The sequence below is a fragment of the Zingiber officinale genome, chromosome 2A (genome assembly GCF_018446385.1).
Source record: "Zingiber officinale cultivar Zhangliang chromosome 2A, Zo_v1.1, whole genome shotgun sequence".
NCBI lineage: Eukaryota > Viridiplantae > Streptophyta > Magnoliopsida > Zingiberales > Zingiberaceae > Zingiber > Zingiber officinale.
The window spans coordinates 115,906,719-115,934,161 of NC_055988.1; the positions used below are offsets into that span (position 1 = coordinate 115,906,719).

A 27,443-nucleotide genomic window follows, 5' to 3' on the forward strand; every position below is an offset into this window, starting at 1 on the left:
TACTTGGCATGAATACAAAAGTCTAAGTGGGTCAAAGGATGACCGGACACTTGGTGGGAAGTCCTAGCAGGTCAAGGGAGTGACCAGATGCTAGGCATGATGTACCAACAGTCAAGGTTGACCGGATGTTGGTTTGAGAGGCTTGGAACTTGGTTTTGGGCAAAAACCAAGTGTTGGATCGATCAGTGGATCGATCTAGGAGCTGGATCGATCGGTGGATCGATCCAGGCCTTTTCTAGCGAACAGAGAGTCTCTGGATCGATCCGTGGATCGATCAGATGTTCCAATCGATCGGTGGATCGATTGGGACGCTGCTGCTTCGCGCGATAAGCGCTGGATCGATCCACTTTTCCAGAGCACAGAGGCGCTCTGGATCGATCCGTGGATCGATCCAAAGCCTCCCGATCGATTGGGAACATTCGAATCGATCGGGATCCGACCGTTGGCGTCGATAAAGGCCGCAGCGGCATATCTTCTCCGATTCACTCCAGATTTCTCGCCAGCTCCTCCACAGCACTCACAAAGCTCAGATCGCCAGTTCTTGAAGGATCTTGGAAGTTTTCCAAGTCAAGAGGCGGATCAAAGCCAAGAAGAGAAGCTAGGGTTAGGGTTTATACTCATTGTAAGCTTGTAAGCTTGTATTTCTTGTATCCTTTCCCTCTCTTCTTGTATTGAGTCTTGTAGGGCTTCTCCGCCCTTGGTAGTTACCATAAAGGAGAGTTTTATTTAGTGGAGGGTGTGTGTGTTGGTGTGGATCCTTGGATTAGTCACCTCTTGTGAGGTGGATACCAAGTAAACCAACCGTGTTAGCGTTGTGTGATTGTTTCTTTGTATTTCCGCTGCATATTCTTGAAGAAACAAGCAACGCCAAGTACCGAGCGAACGCGACGAGCTATTCACCCCCCCCCCCCTCTAGCTACTTTTGGTCCTAACAAGTGGTATCAGAGCGAGGCCGCTCTTCACCGGAATCATCGCCGGAAGGGTCAAGCATAACAAGAAAAGCTAGAGGGGTGAAGAAGTTGGAGCAAATTCTTCAAGTTCAAGATTTTATCAAGCTCAACTTCAAGATGCAATTCCAAGATGGACTTGGATTTGACACAAGGGTGGCTCCACCATATTCATCTACAAGCTTCGATTCTTGGAAATCAAGAATCGAAAATTTTCTTATGATGGAGATAGAGCAATGGTTTACTCTCATGGAAGGTTTTGAAGCTCCCACAAATTCCAAGGGCAAAGTACTCAAAAGGAGCAAGTGGAGCAAAGACCAAATCCAAAGATGTGAGGCCAATGACAAAGTGACCAAGCTTTTGGTCAATTTATTGCCAAGCAACATCTTGGAGCAAATTGGAGAGTTTGAAGATGCCAAGGAGCTTTGGAGCAAATTGGCAAGAATTCATGAGATCCCCTCCACTGTACCAAATCAAGGAGAATCCAAAGAGGGCGACTCATTGGATCAAGACCAAGAGGAGGACTCCGAGGTTGAGAGATGCTCAACCTCCGAAGAAGAAGTTCAAGAAGAAGCTTCATCTTCAAGGGAATGCAACGAAGGGAACAAGGAGGGAGCATACTCCTTGTTTCATATTCAAGATGATGAAGCCTCCACCTCTGGGATTGAGGGGGAGCAATCCTTGGTGACGCCGGATCAAGATGAACGAGAATCCTCTACATCCGGGTCAAGAGAAGAAGAGGATGAAGAAGCTTCTACCTCCACAAGTCAAGAAAAATCAAATGGAGGGGAATCAAGGTTCGATCAAGAGGAAGCTTCCACCTCCGGATCCAAAGGAAAAGATGCCATCTCTACAAGCGAAGGTATAAACATTTCAATTAATAATAAAAATCATATTATATACTTTGAATGTAGGGAACATGGGCACTACAAGAGCAAGTGCCCCAAATTGGCCAAGAAAAAGGGCCAAATGGCACAAAAAGGAAAGGAGAAGCTCAAGGAGACCATCCCCGGAACAAAGAAGAGCAAGGAGCACATTGTGTGCTTCTCTTGCAATAAAAAAGGGCATTACCGAAGTCAATGCCCCAAGGGGAAGAAGATGGTCAAGGCTCAAGGAGGCATTCGTCAAGGGGGAGCCTCCAAGGTAAAGAAGAAGGTAACATTTATTGAGTCTACCCCCTTACATTATGGTGAAAAGCATGATAGTTCTAACTTTTATCATTTTAATGCAATTTACCATAAGAATAGAAAGCATGAGGGCTTTAAGGAAAAACATGTGGCCCTACATGCCAAAACTACCCAACCTAAGGTTAGGAAGGTAGATAGACACTTGGGCAATAACTCTAAAGATTTTAGACACATGCCAAAGATCAAAAATGCTCATGGACCAAAACCTAAGGATTTAATGATAGAAAATCAAGTCTTGAGGTCAAGACTTGACAAACTAGAAAAGACCCTAAAAAGGATGGAGAATATCCTTAAAGGGCAAAATGAGCAATACCTAGGGCTAGGAGCACAAAGGTCATCCAATGGCTATAGAGGTTTGGGATACAAACCCAAAGCTAAAAAGGATGTGCCTAGTTATCATAGGGTTCCATATAGCTATGGAACAAACCCTAAGTCTAGAGGTCAAGTCAAAGATACAAGGGAAGATATCCCTAGAAGTATCTTTGCAACCAAAGTGACTAAGACTTCTAAGAAGTCTAAGAAAGTCACTAACAAGGTCACAAGGGAGGCTATCCCTAGAGTTGACCTAGAAAGTGTTACCAAGGCTTCTAAGAAGCCCAACAAGGTCACTAGGAAGGTATCTAGGGAAGTTATCCCTAGTGAGTACCTAGAGCATCCAAGGAGCACCAATAGGTGTTGGGTTCCTAGGAGCATATTCTCTACCCCATAGATGGGTTAGAGAGTGTCAACTCCGATTAGAAGGGTAGTTAACCTAACTTTGAGGAAATTAACACTCAAGGAGCATTTTCAAGGTTTTAGTTAACCTTTGAAAATGAAATGGACCTATTGATTACTCCTTGAAAGAGTAAAATGTGCCTAATGGTGGAAGAATTGATTTTAATCTTAAATGGCACATATTGGGAAATTCATAAGAACTATCAAGTTGAGATTTTGGTATGTTCTTAGGCAATTTAAGGCAATCCGGGCCTTAATTTAAAAGTGCCACTCTTGTGGAAAAATGGAATATACCAACATTTGAGGACATGTTTATTTTCAATTGGCATACATTAAATCAAGGAAATTAGAAATGCCAATTTAGGCTTTGACATTCTCTTGTAGCACTTTAGGGCAATCTAGGTTTAGGTTGTAAGTTTAGCTAAGACCTTAAGGATACTTAGATAGTTAATCTAGGTATATTTTATTTATGCTAAATCTTGTCATGATTGTTTGCCCATCATATGCCATGACATCATGTCTAGTTTTGCATTCATGTTTTATTATGAAAAATTCAAAAAATACCATGTCATGACATTCATACATCATGTAGTAATAGAATATTTTCTTTTGAAAATTATTTTCTTTTGATGTATGCCATAACATAATCATGCATTAAGTTTAATTCCTTGTAATTAAGGACGAATGACATTTAACAACAATTATTGACAAGTGACATCCTAGGTGGATGTCTAATATTTCTAAAATGCCTAGATAGATATGCATGATCCCTAGATTAGGGCAAAAACCAAAATCTACATCTCACAAAGACTATAAGGTGACTTGTATGTGATTAGTGCACATTAGATACAAGTGAGATGTTAGGATGATGAACAAAACTCAACATGTTGATTTAGTGCATTCTTTTGAGTTTTTAGGTTCATCAAAACACATAGTTATGTGTTTTCCCATCATTGGGAAAGCTAATGTACAAGTCATGTGCATTATGCCCAAGGAACATGATGGGATATTGGTTTTGAAAATGTTTTTAAAATGTTTTTGGAAAACCTTGGTGAAGGCTATCTTTTGATAGTAATCACCATTGAATAGTTAGACACAAACTTGAAGAAAAACACTAAAGTTTTTGCAAGTTTTCAAGTTTGTGTCAATCTTTGAAAATATGATGTATTTTCATAGAAAGCTATTTTTCCATGATTAAGTATGCCCTAAATAATGTCTACACGAAATTTCATAATTTTTGGATTTTTGTAGAATTTTCTAGGGGTTTCTGAAGTTGACTGAAATGGAATTTCAGCAACTATCAGAGCTCCGATCGATCCATGGATGGATTGGAGTGCCCGAATCGATCCGTGGATCGATTCAGAAGGCAAGTCTCCCGCGAGCAGAAGCTCGCTAGATCGATCAGCTGATCGATCCAGGTAGTCTGAATCGATTAGTGGATCGATTCAGAAAGGTTCAATCGATTGGAACCCAACTCCAATCGATCCAAGTTGCTGATTTTGGCTGGGAAGGCTTGATTTCAGCATCTTTGAACCTCTTTGAGTCTAGGTAACCATTCCAAACCCCTAAAATACATTTGTATACATACAAAGGGTATTTTCATGTGAAAACAAGGATGGATTGGTTAAGGAAGGCTTCATTGAAGTTTAGGTTGAGGTTTGTTTCAAATTTTGAGTATTTGAACCTCGAAACTTCTAAATTTGGGTTTCCTAAAGGTTTAGGGATTCCAAGTCATTGTTGGTGCAATGACAGAAGTCACCACCATGTCTTTAGGGGGAGGGACTCTTTAAAGACATGAAAAATTACTTTTCATGAACCTTGGAAGGTGGTTAACCTTCTTTAAAGAAAATGCTCATGTATGAGCTTTTGAACTTGAAATGGGGAGTGGATATCCTCATTATTTCAAGTGGGAACTCAAGTGGTTAGATAATGCTCAAGGTTGGGTATTTGTCTACATTGAGGGAGAAGTTAAGGATAAATGAAGGGTATGTGACCTTCATTATCGTGTTGATCACAACGAGTGATGTTGTGAACAATGATGAGTAACTCTTCAGGGGGAGAGTCGTCAACAAATGGATTTGTTGATGTGTACCCAAAATTGGGGCATGGGTTGATGTGTGCCCAAAGATGGGTTGATGTGTGCCAATAGGGGGAGAATGAAAGGACCTATGAATGGGTGTAAGTTAGGCTTTCATTACCTAGAGGGAGTGTGCCCTCGTAGGGGGAGAATGAAGAGCTTAATTTATATGTTCATTACCTAGTGGCATGAAGATTGAGGCTATAGGATTAGCCTAACTTACATGTGGTATTGTCAAACATCAAAAAGGGGGAGATTGTTGGTGCAACATCCCTCAGGTCAAGGTTGACCTGGGTGACCAAGCTGAGTCTTGGTTTGAGTTTAGATGTTTGACAATAAGAAATTGATTGAAGAAGAGTCAAGTAGGTCAAGGTTGACCGGATACTTGACAGGGAAGTCCTAGTGAGTGAAGCTAGGTGAAAGTCCTGGTGAGTGAAGCCAGGCAGAAGGAAACCCCTAGTGAGTGAAGCTAGGTGAAAGTCCTGGTGAGTGAAGCCAGGCAGAAGGAAAACCCTAGTGAGTGAAGCTAGGTGAAAGTTCTGGTGAGTGAAACCAGAGGAAAACCCTAGTGAGTGAAGCTAGGTGAAAGTCCTGGTGAGTGAAGCCAGGCAGAAGGAAAACCCTAGTGAGTGAAGCTAGGTGAAAGTCCTGGTGAGTGAAACCAAGTGAAAACCCTAGTGAGTGAAGCTAGGTGAAAGTCCTGGTGAGTGAAGCCAGGCAGAAGGAAAACCCTAGTGAGTGAAGCTAGGGGAAAGTCCTGGTGAGTGAAGCCAGGTGAAAGCCCTAGTGAGTGAAGCTAGGCAGAAGGAAAACCCTAGTGAGTGAAGCTAGGTGAAAGTCCTGGTGAGTGAAGCCAGGCAAGGGAAAATCCAGATGGATCAAGGATGATCGGACATCTGGTGTTGGGAAGTCCAAGTAGGTCAAAGGATTGACTGGATACTTGGCACGAGGAAATCTGATGGAAGTCCAAGTAGGTCAAGGGAGTGACCAGATACTTGGCATGAATAGAAAAGTCTAAGTGGGTCAAAGGGATTGACCAGACACTTGGTGGGAAGTCCTAGCAGGTCAAAGGAGTGACCAGATGCTAGGCATGATGTACCAACAGGTCAAGGTTGACCGGATGTTGGTTTGAGAGGCTTGGAACTTGGTTTTGGGCAAAAACCAAGTGTTGGATCGATCAGTGGATCGATCCAGGAGCTGGATCGATCAGTGGATCGATCCAGGCTTCTCCTAAGCGAACAGAGAGCCTCTGGATCGATCCGTGTTCCAATCGATCAGTGGATCGATTGGGACGCGGCTGCTTCGCGCAATAAGCGCTGGATTGTTCCAGAGCACAGAGGCGCTCTGGATCGATCCGTGGATCGATCCAAAGCCTCCCGATCGATTGGGAACATTCGAATCGATCGGGATCCGACCGTTGGCGTCGATAAAGGCCGCAGGCGTTTCCTTCTTCTCCGATTCACTCCAGATTCTCGCCAGCTCCTCCACAACACTCACAAAGCTCAGATCGCCAGTTCTTGAAGGATCTTGGAAGTTTTCCAAGTCAAGAGGCGGATCAAAGCCAAGAAGAGAAGCTAGGGTTAGGGTTTATACTCATTGTAAGCTTGTAAGCTTGTATTTCTTGTATCCTTTCCCTCTCTTCTTGTATTGAGTCTTGTAGGGCTTCTCCGCCCTTGGTAGTTACCATAAAGGAGAGTTTTATTTAGTGGAGGGTGTGTGTGTTGGTGTGGATCCTTGGATTAGTCACCTCTTGTGAGGTGGATACCAAGTAAACCAACCGTGTTAGCGTTGTGTGATTGTTTCTTTGTATTTCCGCTGCATATTCTTGAAGAAACAAGCAACGCCAAGCACCGAGCGAACGCGACAAGCTATTCACCCCCCCTCTAGCTACTTTTGGTCCTAACACCTTGGTCCGGCCTCTTTTTGCTTCGACTTTGTTTCTTTTGGTAAAAATACCAAACGAACTCCGAAAATTGCATAAAAATACTCTAAAAATTTTTAAAAATCTCTAGAATATTTCTAAAGCATTTCTAATTATTTATAATTACTATTAGGACTCGTAATGAGGAAATTTGGGTTGTTACACACTATCGCTCCTCTCCAGTTGCTTACCTCAACTTACCTGCCAAACATTTGGTCCTCCAGACCTGTTTGGACTTTCTCTGCTCAGCATTTGATCGCCTGATCCACTAAAACTTTTCCTGTAATATTACATTAGCCAGCAACAATAATAGTAATACAGAATACTATGGTAAAACTAAACTTAGATTTACCAAGATCCACTGGTCCAGTCGACCGCACGCGGTCGATTGGAAACCATCCGATCAACCTTGCTTGGAGTTTACTCTTCCAAGACTTCTAGTTACCTAAGGTTACCTCCCCGAAGGATTTTCTCCATCTGGCTTCACTCACCAAAACCTAGAGTTAACTCCCTCTAGGGTTTTCTCCACTTGGCTTCACTCACCAAGACCTAAGGTTACCACTCCCTAGAATTTTCTCCACTTAGCTTCACTCATTAAGACTCAGTATTGGATCGGCCCACTAGGGATTCCGATATCGGGTCCTCCAGACCTATCGAATCCACCTGACTTTCGTGATCTACCAGATTTTCCTTACCTAGTTGTAACTAGGACTTCCCTTGCCTAATCGCAGTTACGACTAGTCACTCGATTGACTTCTCACCCTGCCCTATCCACGACTAGGGCTTCCTTTGATCAAGTTTTATTAAACATATTTGTTAGACATTAAAACCTTGGAGGTCGATTGCACTAACATTATCTATATTTATAAAACCTAGTTAAGCATATAAAAAATTTTATATTATTTAATAAATAACTCTTATAAATATGTTTGATGATTACTTTCAATGAAATTAATTAATCAACTTAAATTAATTAATCACATCAAAATAATCAAAGAAATTATCATCCAAGTATCAAAATAACCTTAAAACCATCATCTAAGTATCAAAATATCTCTAAAATTACCATCTAAGTATTAAAATAACCCTAAAATTTTGATTAAAAATACTAGATGGAGAGCTTCTATCGTAGTCGAGGAGAAAAGATTCGGATGAGCGATCGGAATAAGAAGAAGAGATAACATCGGAGCAAGAGAAAGAGCAATCACTAGGAAGAATGGCTAGAAAAAGAGCAATCACCAAAGCAGAAGAAGGAATCATCGGAGGAGAGGAAGAATCGTCAGAGGAGAAGAAAAATTGTCAGAGCCAAAAAAACAATCTTCCTCGATAGGGATTGGGTTTTTTTTTACATATTTTAGGGACGATTTAATTACATTCACTACTAAAGTAAATATTAGTAACCATTTATTCATATTCATCGCTATTAATTAAATAACTATAAAAAAGTGATGAAATAAGATAAGCATCGCAATTATAATTAGTACAAGTCATCACGCACACGTTGTATGCATAATATAATGTATGAATACACATAAATTAGTGCCTACCAAGTCCATGCAGTAGTGTAATGCAAGGATGATGCTCGAGAACCCAGCAACAAGCTACTGTAATGTAATGGACTCTCCCTCATAAAAAAAATTAATTTAATTTTTTATATCAAATATTAAACTGATAAGAATAGATATTACATTTGATCTTAGCCAAAAGGCCGAGAAAGGTATAGTTTCTAACTTCGTCGACCCAAAATATTTATAGAAACTTCTCCGCTCGTGATGTTATCAATCTTAAGATGTGGGATTAAAGAGAATCATGATAGTGTATATTTTTTATAAAAAAATAACCAGGAAAAATTACTAATAAGCCTTAAATTTATTTTAAATGTTAAAAGGAAAAAGGATATTAACGTAATTTAATTTTAGACTTCACCAAATTTAGTTATTAAACAGACTAGATTCTTAATTAAATAGTAAAATTAATGACCGATTATCCTAATTTGCCACTAATATATTTTTTTAATTACTGAAATTATTAGTATTACTTTTTTTCGCCAAGTGTATTTATATTGTGGATGCCCTAATAAATTATTAGCAATGAATAATTAAAATTCATCGCTAATAATTTAATAACTATTAAAATACTTGTTTAAAAATATTTAGCGTAGCATCGAATATAACATATTTAGTTACTAACAATTTAATAAAATTAAAACGCAAAACTATTAGCAACGACGTTTTATTTGTTCATCGTTAAAAGTTTTATTTTTTTATGAAAATATTTTTTAATATGATTATTTAGGATGATCTATTGTTTCATCGCTAATAATACTATTTAGCTATGAACTGTTATTTTGTCACTACTGTTTCGTCGCTATTTTGATGATTTCTTGTAGTGCGCTATGAGTTGAATGAAATCCACTCAGTGCAACACGGTCGGGTTGTGTTGGCCACCACGATTGTGGTGCACCCCGAACCTAAGCTCGTTTACATATTTTTCTAGATCATGCGATGATTACAATGGCAGTTACCATTGTTCTCCATGTTCTCAGGAAAATCGCTACTGTTGGACACAACGGTTATAATGTTTTTACATGATAATGGTCTAAAAAAAATCACGACAGTTTTAAGATCGCAGCCATTCGGTGCGATTTAGGATTGCGATTTAAGATCCTACGTTTTCTTTGCCTAATTTTGACAATTTTACTTCAGTTTTGCAAAACCTAATGCAATACCTTTGTACATAAATCAAAATCATAAAAAAAACAAACACTACAAACTCAACAACACAATAAAATTTGACTCTCATACCATTCGATAGAAAATTTTAGTAATCATGCAAGTTTACAAAACCAAATTAAATGAGATGATTCTACATACAGGATCATGATATTGTCGAAAGATTCATAGCATAAGACATAAAACAGTAAATGTGGGAAACCATAAACCGAACTTGAATCCAATTGTCACAATCTTATTTTTAATTTCAGATGCCATAGACGAAGAAGATGCATCGGATGAAATCTTCCACTGGAATTACAACAACAACACAATGTTGGAATACAAACAATTTGTTGCCGGAGAGTTTTAGAGGACTTACTTGAATTTAAAAATTACACAAAATTTAAATTCAACTTACAGTTGAACTGACCTGACCAAATGATCTCAAGCTGTCAGCAGGGGCTGGTTTTTATCCAAGTGTCGACCTTAGAGTGACTGAGTGAGCAGAGCGTTCGACCAAAGAGGTCGGTCGGACGAGGCAGGCAGGCCTAACAGGAGAGGCCGGTCGGACGAGGCAGACAGATCAAGCAAGAGAGGTCGGTCGGGTTGACGCAGACAAGCCAAGCAAGAGAGGCCGGTCGGGTCGAGTAGACAGACCGGGCAGCAGACAGGTCAGGCTGTCAGAGAGGTCGGTCGGGTCGAGCAGACAGACCGATCGGCAGACAGGCCGGTCAAAACAGACAGGTCGGGCTGTTAGAGAGGTCGCTCGGGTCGAGCAGACAGGCTGAGTGAAGCAGACAGGTCGGGTTGTCAAAGAGACTGGTCGATCGGGTGAGCTGACAGGCCGATCGACGATCCCGAGCTGGCAGAGAAGTATGTTGGTCTGACAAAGAGACCGACCGGGCGAGCGTTGACCGAGGCCTGCGAGTCGTAGTTTCCTTGAAACAGATTCGCCCACCACCGGCTGTACTTCGAGGCCAAGGGTCATCTGTTTCCCATGATACAACGACCGTCCGTGAATCCGATCAAGCACTGGTGGTCACGGCGAGCTGAGTGGTACCCTGAATGCTACCACGTGCACTCTGCCGAGCAGGAGATGAACGACAGAGGAGGACGAAGAAAAATGGAGAGCCTTTGCTTGTTGTGTGTTCTTTGCCTATGATCGGAGCCTCCTTATATAGGAGATCGGATCAATGGCTGGTCATTAATCTCGAATTTAATGCATCCGTTTCACAGCAGCAAAAGATCTACGTGGTAAAATATTGGTTGTTCCACTTGGGTAAATTTTGCCCCAACCGATCAATTCGAGTCTTGGATTTACACCCCCTGTGTACCCACGTATCACGTATGAGAGAGAGTCTATCCCCATGCATTTATTCAGTTTTTTAATGTATATGAATCAATATATTAACCAACAAAAATACCTTGCAATTTTCAATGTGGACTTTCATTTTTTTTCTCTATTCATTTATTCAGCAAAACAGTTTCTTGAGTCTCTCTCTAATGGGATGAGATGAGATTACACTTCTTACCCCTTATATACTTTAGACCCAAAATCCGTTAACAACCCATCATTATTAACGATATTGGATTAATGATCCCACACATATTATCCCCACATCCCACAGGGGCGGAGCTAGGATATTGGTTTAGTGTAGGCAATTGTAGCTACCGTTGACGGACATGTTACGGAGGGTGCCTCGTCCAGTTCAGACAGCAGCCCAATAGTAGTGAAGCAACTAAAGCTCTCCGCTTTACAAGTCATGTTGTCGTGTATCTTGCAATTTTTTTTTTTTTGCATCATCTGCCTAATTTTTTTTTGGCGTCATCTGCCTAATTTTTTTCTTATACTTGTATGAAAAACACAACAAGAAAAGAAGTGTATCAACATGTATCTTGCTTTCGGCATACTGCATATGCTTGTTATGCTGTTTAGTTAGGAAAAAGCAAATACTAGAGGAGAGAATCATAAAATTAAGGGTGGTTTCGGTGTCTAGGTCTAGCAACAGAAAAAAAATGTAAAAAATTAATGTTTTTGTCCAATAATGTATTTGAAGTGCAATGAAATTTTATAAAGAATTTGGGATTGCAAAAAATGTTGTTAACATGCATCAAATATTGTTGTAACAAGACAAAATGAACAAGCACTTTTTCTTTTTTTGTGTCATCTGCATCATCTATTTTTTTTCCTAGGTTGTGTTAATAATATTTTTTAAATGAGTCCTAACTCAGTGTGGGCAGCTGCCCACACTGGGCCTGTGCTGGCTCCGCCCATGACATCCCATAACATGTAAACCCGCAATCAAGATCACTTTATCGAGTTTATCCACAACGACATATACACATGTTGTTAATTAACATATATAAGTCAACACATAAATGAGAAATAATCCAACATCATTTCACTAGCCAACCCGAGTGACTTTAACAGGTACTCAGGTATTCAGGTACGCAATTACAATATGACACGATAAACATTCCATAAGGAATAATAAAATTTAATTATCATGTATTGAACTTTCGTATACAAGATGAGCTTAGAGCAATCTATTAAAATATTGCACAACTTAGGAACACAATTAGATTTGTCTAGTCATTGGCTCATTGCTCTTTTAGGATTGGACGAAATGTTTTATAAGATATTGTAAAGAATTAAACGTTAAATATAAGAAAATACCTACTTGATTTAAGCATTTATGTGGTATGTATATTGTTTAGGAGCTATTTGGAATGTTTTGTGGTTTATTACTAACCAATTAAAAGATATGGATCGATTATAGGCTCAAAATGCATATAATTTTTTAATTTTTTTACATATAAACTTTCTATTATATATAGTATAACTTAACACCTAAATACTTCATGCATTATGCATGATAAGGTTATTAAAGTTATTGAAGAAAATTTTTAAAAAGATGTTATTCTAAGTTTTTATCATTATTGTATATAGAAAAAAAGTATAAAAAATATATAAAATATAAATTAAAATTTAAATAAGAATATATATATATATATATATATATATATATATATATATATATATATATATATATATATATATATATATATATATATATATATATACAGAAATGATATGCTGCGGACAAAGCCGAGCGAACCGCTGTGGACATGCCTTCCTGATCGGTCTGGTGACCGATCAGGGAACCGATCATTTTCTGATCGGTCTACAGACCGATCAGGAGGTTCCCTGATCGGTCCAGAGACCGATTAGGAGGTTCCTTGATCGGTCTGGTGACCGATCAGGAAGGCATGTCCGCAGTGGTCCGTTCGGTTTTGTCCGTAGCATATCATTTCTGTATATATATATATATATATATAAAATAATATTTACTTAATTTGAGATTGATATCATTCATATATAATTGTGTTATGAATTGTTAATCTGGGAGCAGAATTATTATAATAGGATAAGAGTTTGAATCTTGATAAAATTAAGGAAAAAGTCTTCTTCATATTAGTTAATTATAATTTTTGATTTATCTCTTTATAGATGATCATGAGACTGACCATATAAAGCCGCTGAGATAAAATTCCACCTCTTGCTATAATATATAATTGAGTTATGAAAATGAAAAAATAAATCAATAACCAATTAATTAATATGTTTCTATAGAATTTCACAATAAACTTTATGTTTGTTATTTATTTATAGAATTATAGCGAAGCGAACCCTCTCGCTTCGCGCCATTTTCCACATCCCGCCCGCCCTTCCGCCCCCGTTCTCTCCGTCTCTCAGCAAGGAAACCCTAAGTCCTCGCCATGGACCAGCAGATCAAAGCTGAGTTCCAGAGCAGCGGCTTCAAGCTCGATGACGATGAACAAATTCTAGACAAGTGTATTTTTTCTACTCTCGATCCCTATCTTTACTACTCTCGTTTTTTTTATGTGCCTTTCACCGTTAAATTTTCTGTTTAGGTCTTAGTTACTGTATCAATTATAATCTCAGCGCTTCGGACCTCGTATCGCATTGGGAGATCTACTATCTCAACAGGTAGGCCTCTTAGTTTTAGGATTTTACTGGCATTTTACGATCCAAATAATGATTCTTTTGTGCGTGCTGAGTTTTCTTTTCATACCAGGCGCTCACTCAATGAATAAATAAACCAAGATTAACAACTTTTTCTTTTGACTGAGTACCATCACTATGTCATCTAGGTCAAATCTTTATGATACGCGTTTACTGTTCTACATGCTTACGGTGAAGTATTTGGGTTAGATTATTCCATATAGTTTTGCTATGCGCTTCGCTGCATCTGCAAACTGATCAGTGAGACTTTCTCTGGACTCCTTGTCCGATTTCATAGATCGGGTTCAAAGGCTCTTTTACTAGGTTCAAGTTCGATAATGACATGCAACTTAGACATTAAGAAGGCCTAACCTCATAAGTTGTGCATATGCATTTAGGGTCATTGTTTGGGAACTCAATTAAACTATCTGATTGACTATCTAATTGTCATATTCTTACTTTTAGAAGTAGATAAATTAAATGAAAGGAATTAAATTGTGCATATGCATTTAGGGTCATTGTTTCAGAACGTGGATTGCCACTTCATAATTTGACAATGATCACAGTTTAGTTGTAATGACACAGAAGGTTTTATTCTGTTAGAAGGTTGACTTTTAAACATTCTTCTGGTTTCCTTTACAAACAACTGCAACAGACAACTATTGTTTAACCTTCTCTAATGTACTAAACTTGATTCACAATGAAGAACTGTACCTTAAAATGGGTTGAGTTGAGTAGCATATAGAGCAAGTAACACATTTCATGCTTGTTTGGAACTTTTCTTGCCACTTAATATGATTTTGTTATGACCCTTAGCTTCAATCAAATAATCAGTTATGCCACTGTCAGAAAATTTGATATTATCTCTGTTCAAGAAATTCTTGTCAATTATTTGACTAAGCCAGTTGATTAAATGACAACAGGATGAGAAATAAAATACCATAGTAATTCTAAGACTTGGAGATGAATTAACTGAAATGTAATAGAACGAATCCTTTTGTTTGTGGACTTTGGGAAGGAGTCTATTCCTGCATTTTGAAATAACAACTTAGGGTGCCAGACTAACGTTTGAGTGTCTTTATTTGATATTTATTCCTTGGAATTTTAAATCTTTGGAAAATCATTTTCAGGAATGGTCGGAAATTATACTTGGACATCTTTGTGAAAATCTGCAAAACTAGTAATGAACTTTGCAAAAGAATTAAATTGACCATTCTCTCCTAATGAATAATCCTTTATAGTATAATAGAATGCATTAAACGATAATCAAGAACTTGAAGTTGTAATTAGTGTAATTTTATTAAGAAAATTGCATGCTGACCATTCAAATTTGCAACTACTCAGATCAATCACCTCATCCATTCCTCTCTTTCTCAATGTTGATCAAGAGAGGTTATTACTAATTGACAGTGAACTCAGTATCTCTCTTGATCAACAATAGCTTCAAAAGCCCCTTCCTACATATGAGTAATCTAATATTACTTAATAACTTTATGTTAATAATGAGTCTATTATTTATTTTAATACATTATAACAATAATATCCTATTATTAATCTGATAAAAAACTATTATCAGAATATGATATTATGGTAATATGTTTTTTTGTTACTAATCTAATTTTATTATTTATAATATGTATTATTGTAATTTGAAAATTGCATGTCCGTCGCATTCTTAAATGAAAAAAATGTTGACGGGTGTGTGAGGCCTAGATATCAAAATTTGTCTAACCTATAAACATTAATCAGTCTTTTCCTACTTTTCTATAAGGTTGGATTGACATTCCCAGTGATATACCCTTGTATAAAGCTCAATTGAGGAGTGAGATTCATATAGCTCACCCAAATAGTTGGGACAAACTTAGTTTGATTTTGATGATGATGTCACTACTAATTTAATATTTTATGAAACAAAATGATATTCTTATTATGATTGGACATTATTTTATATATGTCGAGATTGCCACCAATGGTTTTTCTTGTTTCTATGTATTTTTTATATCTGATTGTTAAGTTAGTTATTAATTGATTATATTGATAAAGAAGCAAAATTTATAGGAATATCACAAGGTAGTGTTTAGTCATTGCACTTGGACTAACATTAAAAAATACATATGTATATGATTGTATAAATTTATAAATTTAAATTTTAGTTTGTGGATTTAAGTACCATTTGTTTAATGCATAGGCCTTATTATAGACTTTTCTTTAGTGATAAGAGATGGTATATGCGGCTTGTATTCTGGTTCAATTTTACTATAACTTGCACGTTGACTTCTATATATCATCAAAATTAAAATTAAGTGAGATAAATTTATTATAGTTTTATTTTTAGAAGGAAAGAAATTAAGGGTATTACAGGATTGAAAATCAAAATTTATCTCAGCATGATTCAGTGTGTTCCAAGTGTTCGCACAATACGGTGCTGTGAAAACTGAAATTAAGTGTATTAAAGGATTGTACCGCTTCAATGTAGGACTGAAATTCTGTCACAGAGGAATACTTTAAATCTCTAGCAGTATAATTTCACAGATGATATAGCTGTGAAAACTGATATTGTGAAGAATATATGTTTTTCATGTTAATAAATTGTTTCTTAGTTTTGAAAATTGTCTATTCCTTAAGCAGTAAGACTAACATGGCTTCATTATTTTCATATGTGCTTGTTGTAAGGCAACTAACTGACTGGAAGGTAGAAACTGCTCACATGAATGGTTTTTTGTCCTATCTGCGGAAGGAAATGATGGAAAAGATTACCAAAGAAGAACCTCGCTTGCATGTTTACTCTAGTGATGACGTTGAGATGTGAGTAGGAATAGATGTCTAATTTTTTTATTTATTTTTTATGCTCTTTAATTAATGGTCATATTTTTCTTTATATTGTTAATTTAGATATACTACAATTTAAGATTCTGGAAGATTATTTGTCTAGGCTTCTAGGTGAAGACAACAATACTGATATGGGAATAATTGATGACCCTAGCAATCAGTATGAAAGGCTAGGCATGGATTCGAATGACTCAGCTACAACTCCTAGAACTAACAGAAATCTTTCATCATCAAAAGATCCAAAGGACATAAACATTCGAATAACTCCTTTTGGACAAAGGATTAACAAATTTACTTCACAGTTTCTTTTCAATTATCAGAACTCAGATAACAGCTTGACTAGTCAAGAGCTTGAAAACATGGGAGATGATGTGATTAGAAGAGTTCAACCAACTGAGAGATGCAACTTACAGGTTCATCGCTTGCAGCCAGAATCTGGTTGCAGGTTCATGTATGACAGGACAGAAGATCAGGTAATCATTATAATTAGCATGAAGTTTCATGTTATCCTTATTTCTATTGCTTTACATATTGCCCTATTGCCTTAGTTTAATTATCTAGCCAACCGGATTATGAAGCATGCACATGCTTTTACTGCTTCTGGTCTTTATGGAGAACCCACTGATGCTACTTTTGCATCCCAGGTATTTTCTTGATCTATGGCAAAGGACCTTTCTTTAATTAGGACTTTCTGTTGAATTCACCTGGATTCAAAGACTTCTATTCCTAATGAGAATATCAACTATATTTCTTTCTGGTTATGCATTGATAGTCTTATGAAAGTTTTGTTGCCTACAAGAAAAACATATTGGCAGTTGGGATGGTTTGTTGTGATGGAGAAGGCCACATAAATGAGAAATCTATCCTGTTGCAAGGAAGGTAGAAGAGTTAGTTTCACTAAATAACCTTCCATAAATTTACATTCTTGGTAGAATTGATAGTTTCTTTTGAATGTGACAAATATCATCATGTAATAACTTTCTGTGTATTTTGCAGTATCAAACACTCTGGGGGCCAGCGTGTGCGTCTTGACCTCCAAAAATTGCCCTACTTTTCCCTTTTTCCTGGTCAGGTAAATTTCAGACAGACAAAGGTTATGTCTATGGATGAACTTTCAACTTACATTGAAAGAATCAGGTGATTGGGGTTGATGGACACAATCCAAGTGGGCATTGTTTGATTGCCTCAAAAGTGTTTGACTTGGTGCCCAATCCCCCTGATGTTGATTGTCCTCCTGCTAAGAAGCTAGCAATTGACTTGGATCACCAGACTAGTTCAAGTGAATCACGAGTGCTATCACTGGTGTGTATGCATTGCTTTGGAAATGATCAAAATAATATTTATATTGTTGTATATTATTTATGTTGGATTGTAGCTGGCATCACATTTTAGTTATCCTAATTTGATAAATATTTTTTCTAATTTTCCTCTAAAATTGATGATAGGGTATCCCACAAAATAAGCAACATGTGTGATTCACTGGTGTGTATGCATTGCTTTGGAAATGATCAAAATAATATTTATATTGTTGTATATTATTTATGTTAAATTGTAGGTGGCTTACTTCACATTTTAGTTATCCTAATTTGCTAAATACTTTTTCTAATTTTCCTCTAAAATTGATGATAGGGTATATCCCACAAAATAAGCAACATGTGTGATATATACGACTATTTTATTACAAGACTTATGATTGACATTTAGCTTTATCAAGGATAGTTGATGTGCTTTGACTTGCAAATGAAAGATTATTTTTCTCTTACGTATATTTATGCAAGGCCAAATAACATAATAGGATTCCCTGTTGTGCTTGTTATTTGTTCAAGTTAGAGAGAACACACTGAAATAATAATAAAACAAATATAAGAAAGATAATTGTTAACACAATTATGTGATTTGGGTTCTAGATCCTACTCTATGACCTAATGATTTGTTCAGTGGATCAAATTTGGAATTGATACTAGAGAAACAACTTCTTTATTAAAGGTGGAGATATCTTCTTTACAGAATATGAAAATCAAAAGTCATGTTAGCAGAGAAGTGTCATAGGCCTTAGAATGAGTGGTCAAGACCAAATACTTGTATGCATGAGTTGTGAATTTGAGATCCCTTGCTCCATCTATAGTAGTAAGGGAGTATTTAAATAAAGGATAAGATTACTCATTCTAATAGTTTCTAGTCGAGTTCAGTTGACTCAATTAGATAAAATCACAAGCTTAGTTTATTTGCCAACTGTTGTCACATTCAGTCGACTCAACAAGATTCCTGTTGACTTAAATCTTGTTCAATCAACTGAACTTATTCAGTCAATTCAATTAGCTGCTTCAATCTATCCATCTAATTGTATTTCTATTGGCTCAATTTAAATGGAGGGCAAGGCTTATCTTTGAGGGTAGGATTTTAGTCAATTCAATAGTTGAATAAGCATTTTAGTCAATTGGAACAAACCTTAATTCACTCAATCTCCATTTTTGCTCAACTTACACCTTGCAAGTCTTCATAAAGCTCCAAGATCAAGCTCAACTGTAGACTACGACTAAGAAACCATGTTCCTCAATCAAAGACTCTTAATTATGCCTAATTAACTCAAAAGCGTGAATATAGAGATTATAACTTACACAATCTCACTTATCTCACGGTCTTTAGGTCGTCATAGCTTTATATTGCCTAAGAGTTCACCTCTTGTCAAGTCCTCAGTCCCTTAAATACATCGAGGCTTGATTCATTTCACGTACCATCCTTCGCTAAATTACCCACTTAATTCACCTATTACAACTTTCGTCAAAGTTGTTGAATCAGCACTCTAAGCTCCTCATGGTCTTTTGGATGTCTCATACCATTCTTCATTGATCTCCAACATCTTGGTGCCATCGCATCAACAACTTATTGTGTCAGTTAACAATCATAATTTAACCTCGTTGAGTCAAAATTTCATGAGTTTCATGTACATCCTAACAAGTCCCTACAAACTTAAACCTTTTGCAAGACACATTAAAATGTCCTGCTGAACACAACTACAAAAGTTTTGTTGTGGCAGGCCAAAATGAAGTAGTACTAATGTTGTGACAAAATCCTCACACATGATGGTAGTGGTATGGATGATGTGGAGGGGAAGGAGGGTGGAACTTAGATGAAGCAGAAAAAGTGGAAGGATCACATGTTTCAAATTGAAGTAGAAGACTGCTAGAACCAAGAGGAGAAGAAGGCTTATGTCTTCGAATTGAAGTAGAAGACTCATGTGTCATCAAATGAAGACTTACCTCATCAAATGGAGCAGAAGACATCTGCAATGGTAGAATAAGGAGTCTTACCTTGTTGAATGAAAGACTTGCCTAATTCCCAAATGAAGAGTAGAAGACTTACCTTGTCAAATCTAAAAATAAGACATGCAGGCCCTAAAACAAGGAAATTAGGTCTAAGTTTAATGAGTTCATAGGTCCATGGGTTACAAAAATGGGTTTACGGTTTTATTGTTTTAAGTAAAGTGAAATTTGTCCTATGACTTCCATCTCTCATATACTACAGTGCATGAAAGGTGATAGGTGGCAGTGAGCTTGGTGAGTGATGGCGTGGTTGATGTAGGTTTCATTAGCGCCGAACAGTTTTGGTCCACAAGTGGAACAATATGTTTTGCATGTGCAGATCAAAACAGAATAATGTTTCAATACATGATCAAGGAATTGTTTACTATTTCTTTTAAATGTTTATTTTGTAATTCTCTTACCGTATTTGTCCAAGCTATTAGGATCAAAAGAAATCACATTTCTCCACAATAGTATGATATTGTCTACTTTGAGCTTAAGCCCTTATGAATTTGTTTTTGGACTCTACCCAAAAGGTATCTTTCATTTTTTAAATCCATGATCTTTTTCATATATTTCTAATGTGGGACCTTAATTGTATTCTCAACAATTCTTCCCTCAAACAAAGGACTACTATTAATCTCATGGTCTGAGCCTCCCTTCAAGCATCGGGTCACGCTTGACTGCTCCAGGCCTCCCTTCAAATATCCGGTCACTTTTGACTTGCTCTGGATCTCCCCTCAAGTATACGATCACTCTTGACCTGTTCTGGGCCTCTCCGCAAGCATCCGATCACTCTTAACGGCCTCCCCTTAACTTCGTTCAAGGCACATCACATGACATCTGGTTTGGACCATGACTCTGATACCACTTGTTAGAACCAAAAGAATTCACATATCTCCACAATGGTATGATATTATCCACTTTGGGCCTAAGTCTTCATGGATTTGTTTTTGAACTCTATACAAAAGACCTCATACTAATGGAGATATCTTTCATCTTTTAAACCCATAATCTTTTCCAAGTAATTCCAATGTGGGACTTTTATTGTATTCTCAACACAAGCTTCACGTAGTTAATTTATACTCACTATCACATTAATTGCCTCACACCCGTGCTTTATCTCGGGGTAAATACAAATATTTTCACTACACGTTTACCATATGGAAAGCATCAACTCACAATCTTGACCAAGAAAAAACAGCAAATTGCAATGCAGATATTTTTGCTAGCAAAAATCGAAGCCTCTGAACTGATTCTATGTTTTCAGTGACATGGTTTAAGTTAGATGTTAGACTGGTTTATATCAACTATTTTCCAGTCCAAGTACTTGATATCAGAATGTATAACTCAGTACATGATACAATTTATTTGGCATTTGTATCTAAATCAATGTTATGGAACTATAGGTTATTATACCACAAGGTATACTGATACATAGAGGAACATTCAACAATTGAGTAAAACCTTGTTTATAAGGATAACTATGGCCTTCCTATTTTATTAAGTAAATTAGGAGACACACACACACACATGATTCTGAAACCTTCGATAGTCTGTTGAGTGGCTGCATCCAAGTAACACTTATAGTAGATGAAGCAGTTAGTAGCCTTTCATACAAATGACATTATTTTTATTTCAAGAACATTATACTGCATTCATTTGATGCTTTTAATAATACTTGCTAGTCTCGCTTGCATTGAATCTTGTATGTTTCATGAGGTATAATAGAGATTATGCTCCTTGGGAAAGTGCTTGATAACCTAGTAAAACAATTAGTAAATGCAAATGTAGTATATTAGAGTCTACATTATTGGAATCGATAGAAAAAAATACTAATATTAGAGAGCAATTATGTGAAGCTGCAATATATGACAAAAAAATGAGAAAAATAGGTTGATAAGATATGAACATATTCAAAGATGACCAATAGATTGTATAGCTAGAAGAGTTAAATATATTAGGTGGATGTTGTCAAGGATAGAGGGAGGCCAAAGAAACATTGATCAACATGTTACAAAATAAAAATGTTTTTTAAAAAAAAAAATTATTATTAATATAGCTTTTCATATGATAGAATTAATGGAGGGATAAGATTCTCGTTGACATCCCCAAACAGCAAGGACAAAGACAACATGTTGACAATGATGATGACAGCCTACACTATGTTACGGCTTCCTGCTCATGGATACTTCTAGCAAATATCTTGCAGACCATAAGCATTAGTTAATCTTTGATATTGTGGGTGATGCAATCTGGAATTGTGCAACAACTAAATAAAACATAAAATAATTATCCAAGGTTCTTTGTTTCAGAAATCTGAGGAATATATAAACAGTAGTTCTGCAATTTAATGCCTTAAAATCATACCAGTTCATGCATGGCATTGATAATTATTTATGTTATTCATATCAAGCTACCTTTGCTAATTGATAGTTTTGAAATCTTTTATAGCTTATTGCTGCAGGTCCATTTACTACAACTGACAATCTCTTATTTGAGCCTTTGACAGAGCTGCTTGCATATGCAAGTAGGAGACAGCCGCAGCTAGTTATCCTGGTGAGACTAAATGATTGACTAAGACTTTCAATCTTTTGCTGTTATGCTAATATGTTTTTGATAAAACTATAGGAAGTTACATTTCCATTACTTTGGCAGATGGGTCCTTTTATTGATTCTGATCATCCGGAGATCAAGAAGGGAACCGTTGATAGAGAGTTTGATGAGATTTTTCGTGTTGAAATTATTCAAAAGGTCTATAGCTCTATAATGTAGTTACACAATGTTGATTATCAATTATGGTTATTGCGTGTCTTTCTTGACATATTTTGATGCAGTTGGAGGACTATGCCAAGTATATGGGTTCAGCTGCACATGTGATACTACTTCCATCAATACGTGATGCTCACCATGACTTTGTCTTTCCACAGGTTCCTCATGCCACCCTTAGCTTTGACTTGCTTAATGTGTTTAATAATATTGAGCTGCTACAAATCCCATCTTAAGGGGGTCCAAGGCGATTAACTAGGAAACATCAACTTCCCACCTGCAGCTAGGGATAGGTGCATATTAGTTTATTAGAGAATTTTCAAATCTGACTTAGTAGTTGAATATTTTTTAGATTGAAGTAAAACCAAAATCAATAAGATTCCAAACTGGCAACCAATTGGTTTTGTTTGATTTTCTTTGTTTTATATATAGATCGATAAATATATAGATACTAAGTCTTATTATCCTGGCAAATATATGTATATATATTATACATGAATATTAGAGTGCGGATATACAAAGATGAATAAGATAAGAAATGAAAATATAAAAGAGAAAATTCAAGTTGCACCTATTGAGGGAAAACTCTGAGAGACATGTTTAAAATGGTATAGATGTGTACATAGGTAACCAATAAATGTCCTAGTTAGGCGATATGAGATCATGACAAATACGCATATTAATCGAGGAAGAGGGAGACCAAAGAAGACTCAGTTAGCAAAAATAAAATATGATAAAATTCATTAAATATAGATAAGGATATAGTAGGAGATTGAGCTCAATAGCATGGAGGATTCATATATTTGATCTCACTAAGCGTGATAAAGACCGATTGTTGTTATATATCATACATGATCGCATACAAACAATATTACATATACAATTCGGTATGTCATCTGCTTTTGTTCAATTTTAAATTGGGACAAGCAAATAAACCAATAGATCGAGCATTGTTTTGCTTTTCTTTGGTTTAATTATTCAGATTTTGGTTTTGGATGGAAGTCATGGAACCCCTATTTGCAGTCTAGCCAAGTTAGACCTTGCATGAGGTACGGTTGCAGCTTGTATGTTGGGCTAGTGATAGTATATAATATTATTAATTTTTTTATTCTTCATTCCTTTTTCTTCAACTGATAGTGGAAGAGTTTTACACATTAAAGATGGGATCAATGAATCTCTTTCCAATTGATGAATCAGATTCTGGATGCTAGTGATGATGATGTTAACATCCATTCGTACTAAATAGCCTTTTGAGCAATCCTTCCCAGTAAAGCTATCATTTATTTCCAAACAGGATATGCACTTTGGCCACACTGAGAAATTTTCCATTGCTGATTATTTTCAACCTAATGATTTGGATGGGTTTGTAACTTGAGTTTTATGGTGCCTGCAGCCTGCTTTTGATATTCATCTTACAGATGATATCAAACCTCAGGTACTTTTCTCTGAGATCTAGGTGATCTATTCTCTATTAATGAAATCTAATTCTCTTATTTTGTATTCATTACATTCTTGCTCCGGACTAAAGTTGTAGCTATGTCTTGCAGATAACTTGTCTTCCAAATCCTGGTTTCTTTAGTGCAAATGAGGTACTAAAGCTGCCATTAGATATTGCTTACTGGCCGAGTAAAATGGATTTTCCTTGCATTTGAGAGTACACAGTTATTCTTTTAATGATCTTTTCTTACAAGCAAGCTGTTGGAGATGGTAGTTATTATTTGATAACTTTTTTTTACATTTCTGTGAATGGATTATATTCAAGGTTCCTCTGGAATATTTGTGGAGTTTCATATGAACAAGGACGAGCGTAATGGTTTATGAGCCACTTTTTGTATTTAAGACATTTTTCTTCTGAAATGTTTGCTCTAGATTGTTGCTTGTTGTATGTTCTTTAATACAAATTCATGCCTTCTAGCCACATGGCGGTTAGTTATAAGTTGACCCTTTGATTTACCTCTCTTCACATAACCTTGGGGCGGGTTGTAAGGGGTGCATGGGATGAGCGTAATCACCTTTTCTATAATTTAATACAAATTCATGAACTTCCTAACAAGACCGTTTGTTTTAGAAAAAAAAAAAATAGATTCACTTCTTAACATCAGATCTTGGCTTGTGCATTTATTTAGTTGGTCCATAATTTCCTAGTGTTGTGCTTATACTTCAGTTTACCTTTCTTCTTCATCCTCCATTTTGTATTTATGAGCCATTAAATTTTGCTAGTTACCATTATCTTGTGCATCCCTTCATGCTATGAAAGTTTGGTTCTTTGAAATCATTATTGAATGATGTTGCTAAAAACTATATTAGCTGGCTCTGACTCCTCAGGTGTACTTGATTGATATGATACCCTAAGTGCAATCAATCAAATTGATGCATAATTCCTTTAGTGACCAAACACAAGAATTGTTTGGAAAACTCTGTATTTATGCATCATTGAGATATTTTTTTTCATGTTATGCATTTTCAAATCATATAATCTTGGATTTGTACTAAGATATTCTTTCAATACTCGTATATCCACCCTTGCAGTCTTAGTCTTAGCCTATTAGCCAACTTCTGTATGTGTCGTTTCATTGATTTTTTGCAATTCTGATTTAGTTTTGCATGTGATGCACCAATTTTTTTTGTTACCTTATCATGTTTTCTGAGTTTAACAACTCCTGATTTCTAAGAGTGATAAATTGTTAGCCTGATGTGTCCCTGGTTAAACATGTTTATCCTGTGAGCGACCTCTTTTAAGGAGTGAGCTTAGACCTATTTCATGTCAAAATCTTCTTTCCTTTTTCTCTTTCTATTTTAGTACTATGTCATTCAGTCTCAGTGTTCAACATTTATTTGTACAAAACATTTAGATCTAGTTCCTTATTCTGCTTCTTTTTTCAGATTGCCATTGGCTGTTGCACAGTTGATATCTTGAAACAACTCAGTGGTGAGGAAATTTCACGGATTCCCATTGACACAGTGTCAGGAGACCGTATGGCACGTCTGGCAACTCATATATTACGTCAACAGAGGTAATTAAAATGCCATTTTTTTTTAATTTGACCAAAACCATGTTCTTGTTACAGTGGATTCTCAAATTTATATCTGGTTGCAGCTTTTATCCACTACATCCACCCGCTCTGGGGGTTCCTGTTGACTTTTCACTTGCAGTTGAGGCTTTGGAGATTCCTCGTAATCCAGATGTTCTAATCCTTCCCTCGGATCTTGCACCATTTGTGAAGGTGATCTCAATACTTGCAACTTGATACTTTCAGTTTATGTGACGAATAGTTCAGTGTGGCATGGTCATATGCTCAATAGACAAAGAATAAAGGAAAAATAGTAATTCTCGTTGCCTGGATAGGATTACTCATTTTCATAGCTAACTGAAATCTGAGTAGAACCTGTATGTATAGTAATCAGATTTGTAGTCAATTGTAAGTAAAATTTGTAATTAGTTTTGGAGAATAAAATAGTTCATCTTAGTTATAGTAAAACATAACAGCCTCCTGAAAGAAAAAGAAGAATAATACAAGCATTTAATATATCGAGAAACCAAAATAAGAACAAATATTGCATCTAATTTCTATGAAACAAACTGATATTAGTTGTGGACTATGTACTTAAAAAGCAACAAGTTTAATGTTTTAAGTATATTGCTACTTCAACATCTATGGTATAAAGTATTTTTACCAACACTAATTAGGCTATGAAAAATCTAAACTTAAATTTTGACTTGGAATTTGATAAAGTTGACATGTAAAACATTTTATTCCATCAATGAATTGAATGGTATTAGTATATGAACTAAATGTTGGAATTGATAATTCTGAAATCAGCTTCATTTTTAAAATGCTATCAAAGTGCTTACTTCTCCTTGTGTGCAAACAATGCATTCATACAGGAAAGTAATCTCTCTAATATATGTAATTATTTGGGATGCTAATTCCTTAATTTAATAATATAAGGATTCATGGTATTTGATGTGCAGTTTTCGCACAAGGGAAGCGATGGAGAAGTGGAATGCTTGTGCATAAACCCTGGAAGATTAGCCAAAGGTATTGGAGGTGGTACTTTTGTGGAGCTTCACTACAACCGTGAATCTGATGGGACCAAAGCATCAATTATTCGTATCTAGGAGCTCTATAAAAGCGAGTCATTAGAAAGATTTTTGTTTAGTTCGTTAAAGTTTAAAGTATGGTTTGTTAATGTTCAAGCTGCGCATTTTAATATTTAATCCAATCCATTCTAGTTGCTTTTCGTCGTCAAAATTTCTAGAATTTATTAATTACAATCTTGCAAGTTTACAGCGTTACCAGGAAATAAAAGCAATAGTTAAATTGATCAATAAAAAAATATGTACTCTTAAAAATCTCACTTTTCATACACCCTTTTCTTTAGGATCGAATCTTCTAGTCTCCTTATCTTGGATCGGGACAAGGAGATTGATGGGAAGTAATAGACTTCCACTTGTTAACAAGTGGGGATTATTATCTCTCATCAATATAAAAATTGGATCATAAATTGATCCAGCCTTGTGGACCAGAGGATCTGTCCTTATTTTTGTTAGGGACACGCACAAATTTAATTAAATTGAATAAATTCATCAAATTTTAAAATTTAATTTGATTTATTTAAAAATTTGATTTGATTTTAATTTTAAAATTTTTATTTGATTAAACCGAATAATTAAATTTTAGTTCAATTTGAAAATTTCAATCTTATTTTTAAAAATTGAAATTAAATTTTATTTTAAAAAGCTGATTTGATTTGAAAAAAAAACTGATTTTTTTTAAAATGATTAATTCTGCTAGTTTGATTTTTTTTACTTAATTAATCGATATTTTATTGGTTCGATTTATTTTATTTTTTTAAAATTTAATTAGTTTGGCTTGTCTGAAAAAAAATCAATTCAGTTCGATTTTAACCACTTCTATCGTTTACACCAAAATTTTTGATCTATTTGAAAAAAGT

The 27,443-nt window shown here is 36.0% G+C and overlaps 1 protein-coding gene and 1 pseudogene across 1 annotated transcript; one reads left to right on the forward strand and one right to left on the reverse strand.

Moving 5' to 3' along the window:
* Nucleotides 1–8,382: 8,382 nt before the first annotated feature.
* Nucleotides 8,383–8,567, reverse strand: LOC122044481 (annotated as a pseudogene).
* Nucleotides 8,568–13,258: 4,691 nt separating this feature from the next.
* On the forward strand, nucleotides 13,259–26,740 carry LOC122042002 (DNA polymerase alpha subunit B-like). Its single transcript, XM_042601907.1, has 16 exons — nucleotides 13,259–13,416; nucleotides 13,497–13,572; nucleotides 16,261–16,392; nucleotides 16,520–16,889; nucleotides 16,965–17,060; nucleotides 17,216–17,295; nucleotides 17,413–17,488; nucleotides 17,554–17,718; nucleotides 22,173–22,277; nucleotides 22,377–22,472; nucleotides 22,556–22,648; nucleotides 23,881–23,922; nucleotides 24,035–24,076; nucleotides 25,371–25,501; nucleotides 25,585–25,711; nucleotides 26,461–26,740. The coding sequence occupies exons 1-16, from the start codon at nucleotides 13,341–13,343 to the stop codon at nucleotides 26,605–26,607; spliced, it is 1,854 nt and encodes a 617-aa protein (XP_042457841.1). The 5' UTR covers nucleotides 13,259–13,340; the 3' UTR covers nucleotides 26,608–26,740.
* Nucleotides 26,741–27,443: the final 703 nt, after the last annotated feature.

What these genes read in the sequence shown, in the direction of transcription:
- LOC122042002 (XM_042601907.1), top strand. Translation starts at nt 13,341, where the DNA reads ATGGACCAGCAGATCAAAGCTGAGTTCCAGAGCAGCGGCTTCAAGCTC. An exon ending in TGAACAAATTCTAGACAAGT is followed by an intron (nt 13,417 to 13,496) that starts GTATTTTTTCTA and finishes TTTTCTGTTTAG; the next exon opens with GTCTTAGTTACTGTATCAAT. An exon ending in GTGTTGAAATTATTCAAAAG is followed by an intron (nt 22,473 to 22,555) that starts GTCTATAGCTCT and finishes ATTTTGATGCAG; the next exon opens with TTGGAGGACTATGCCAAGTA.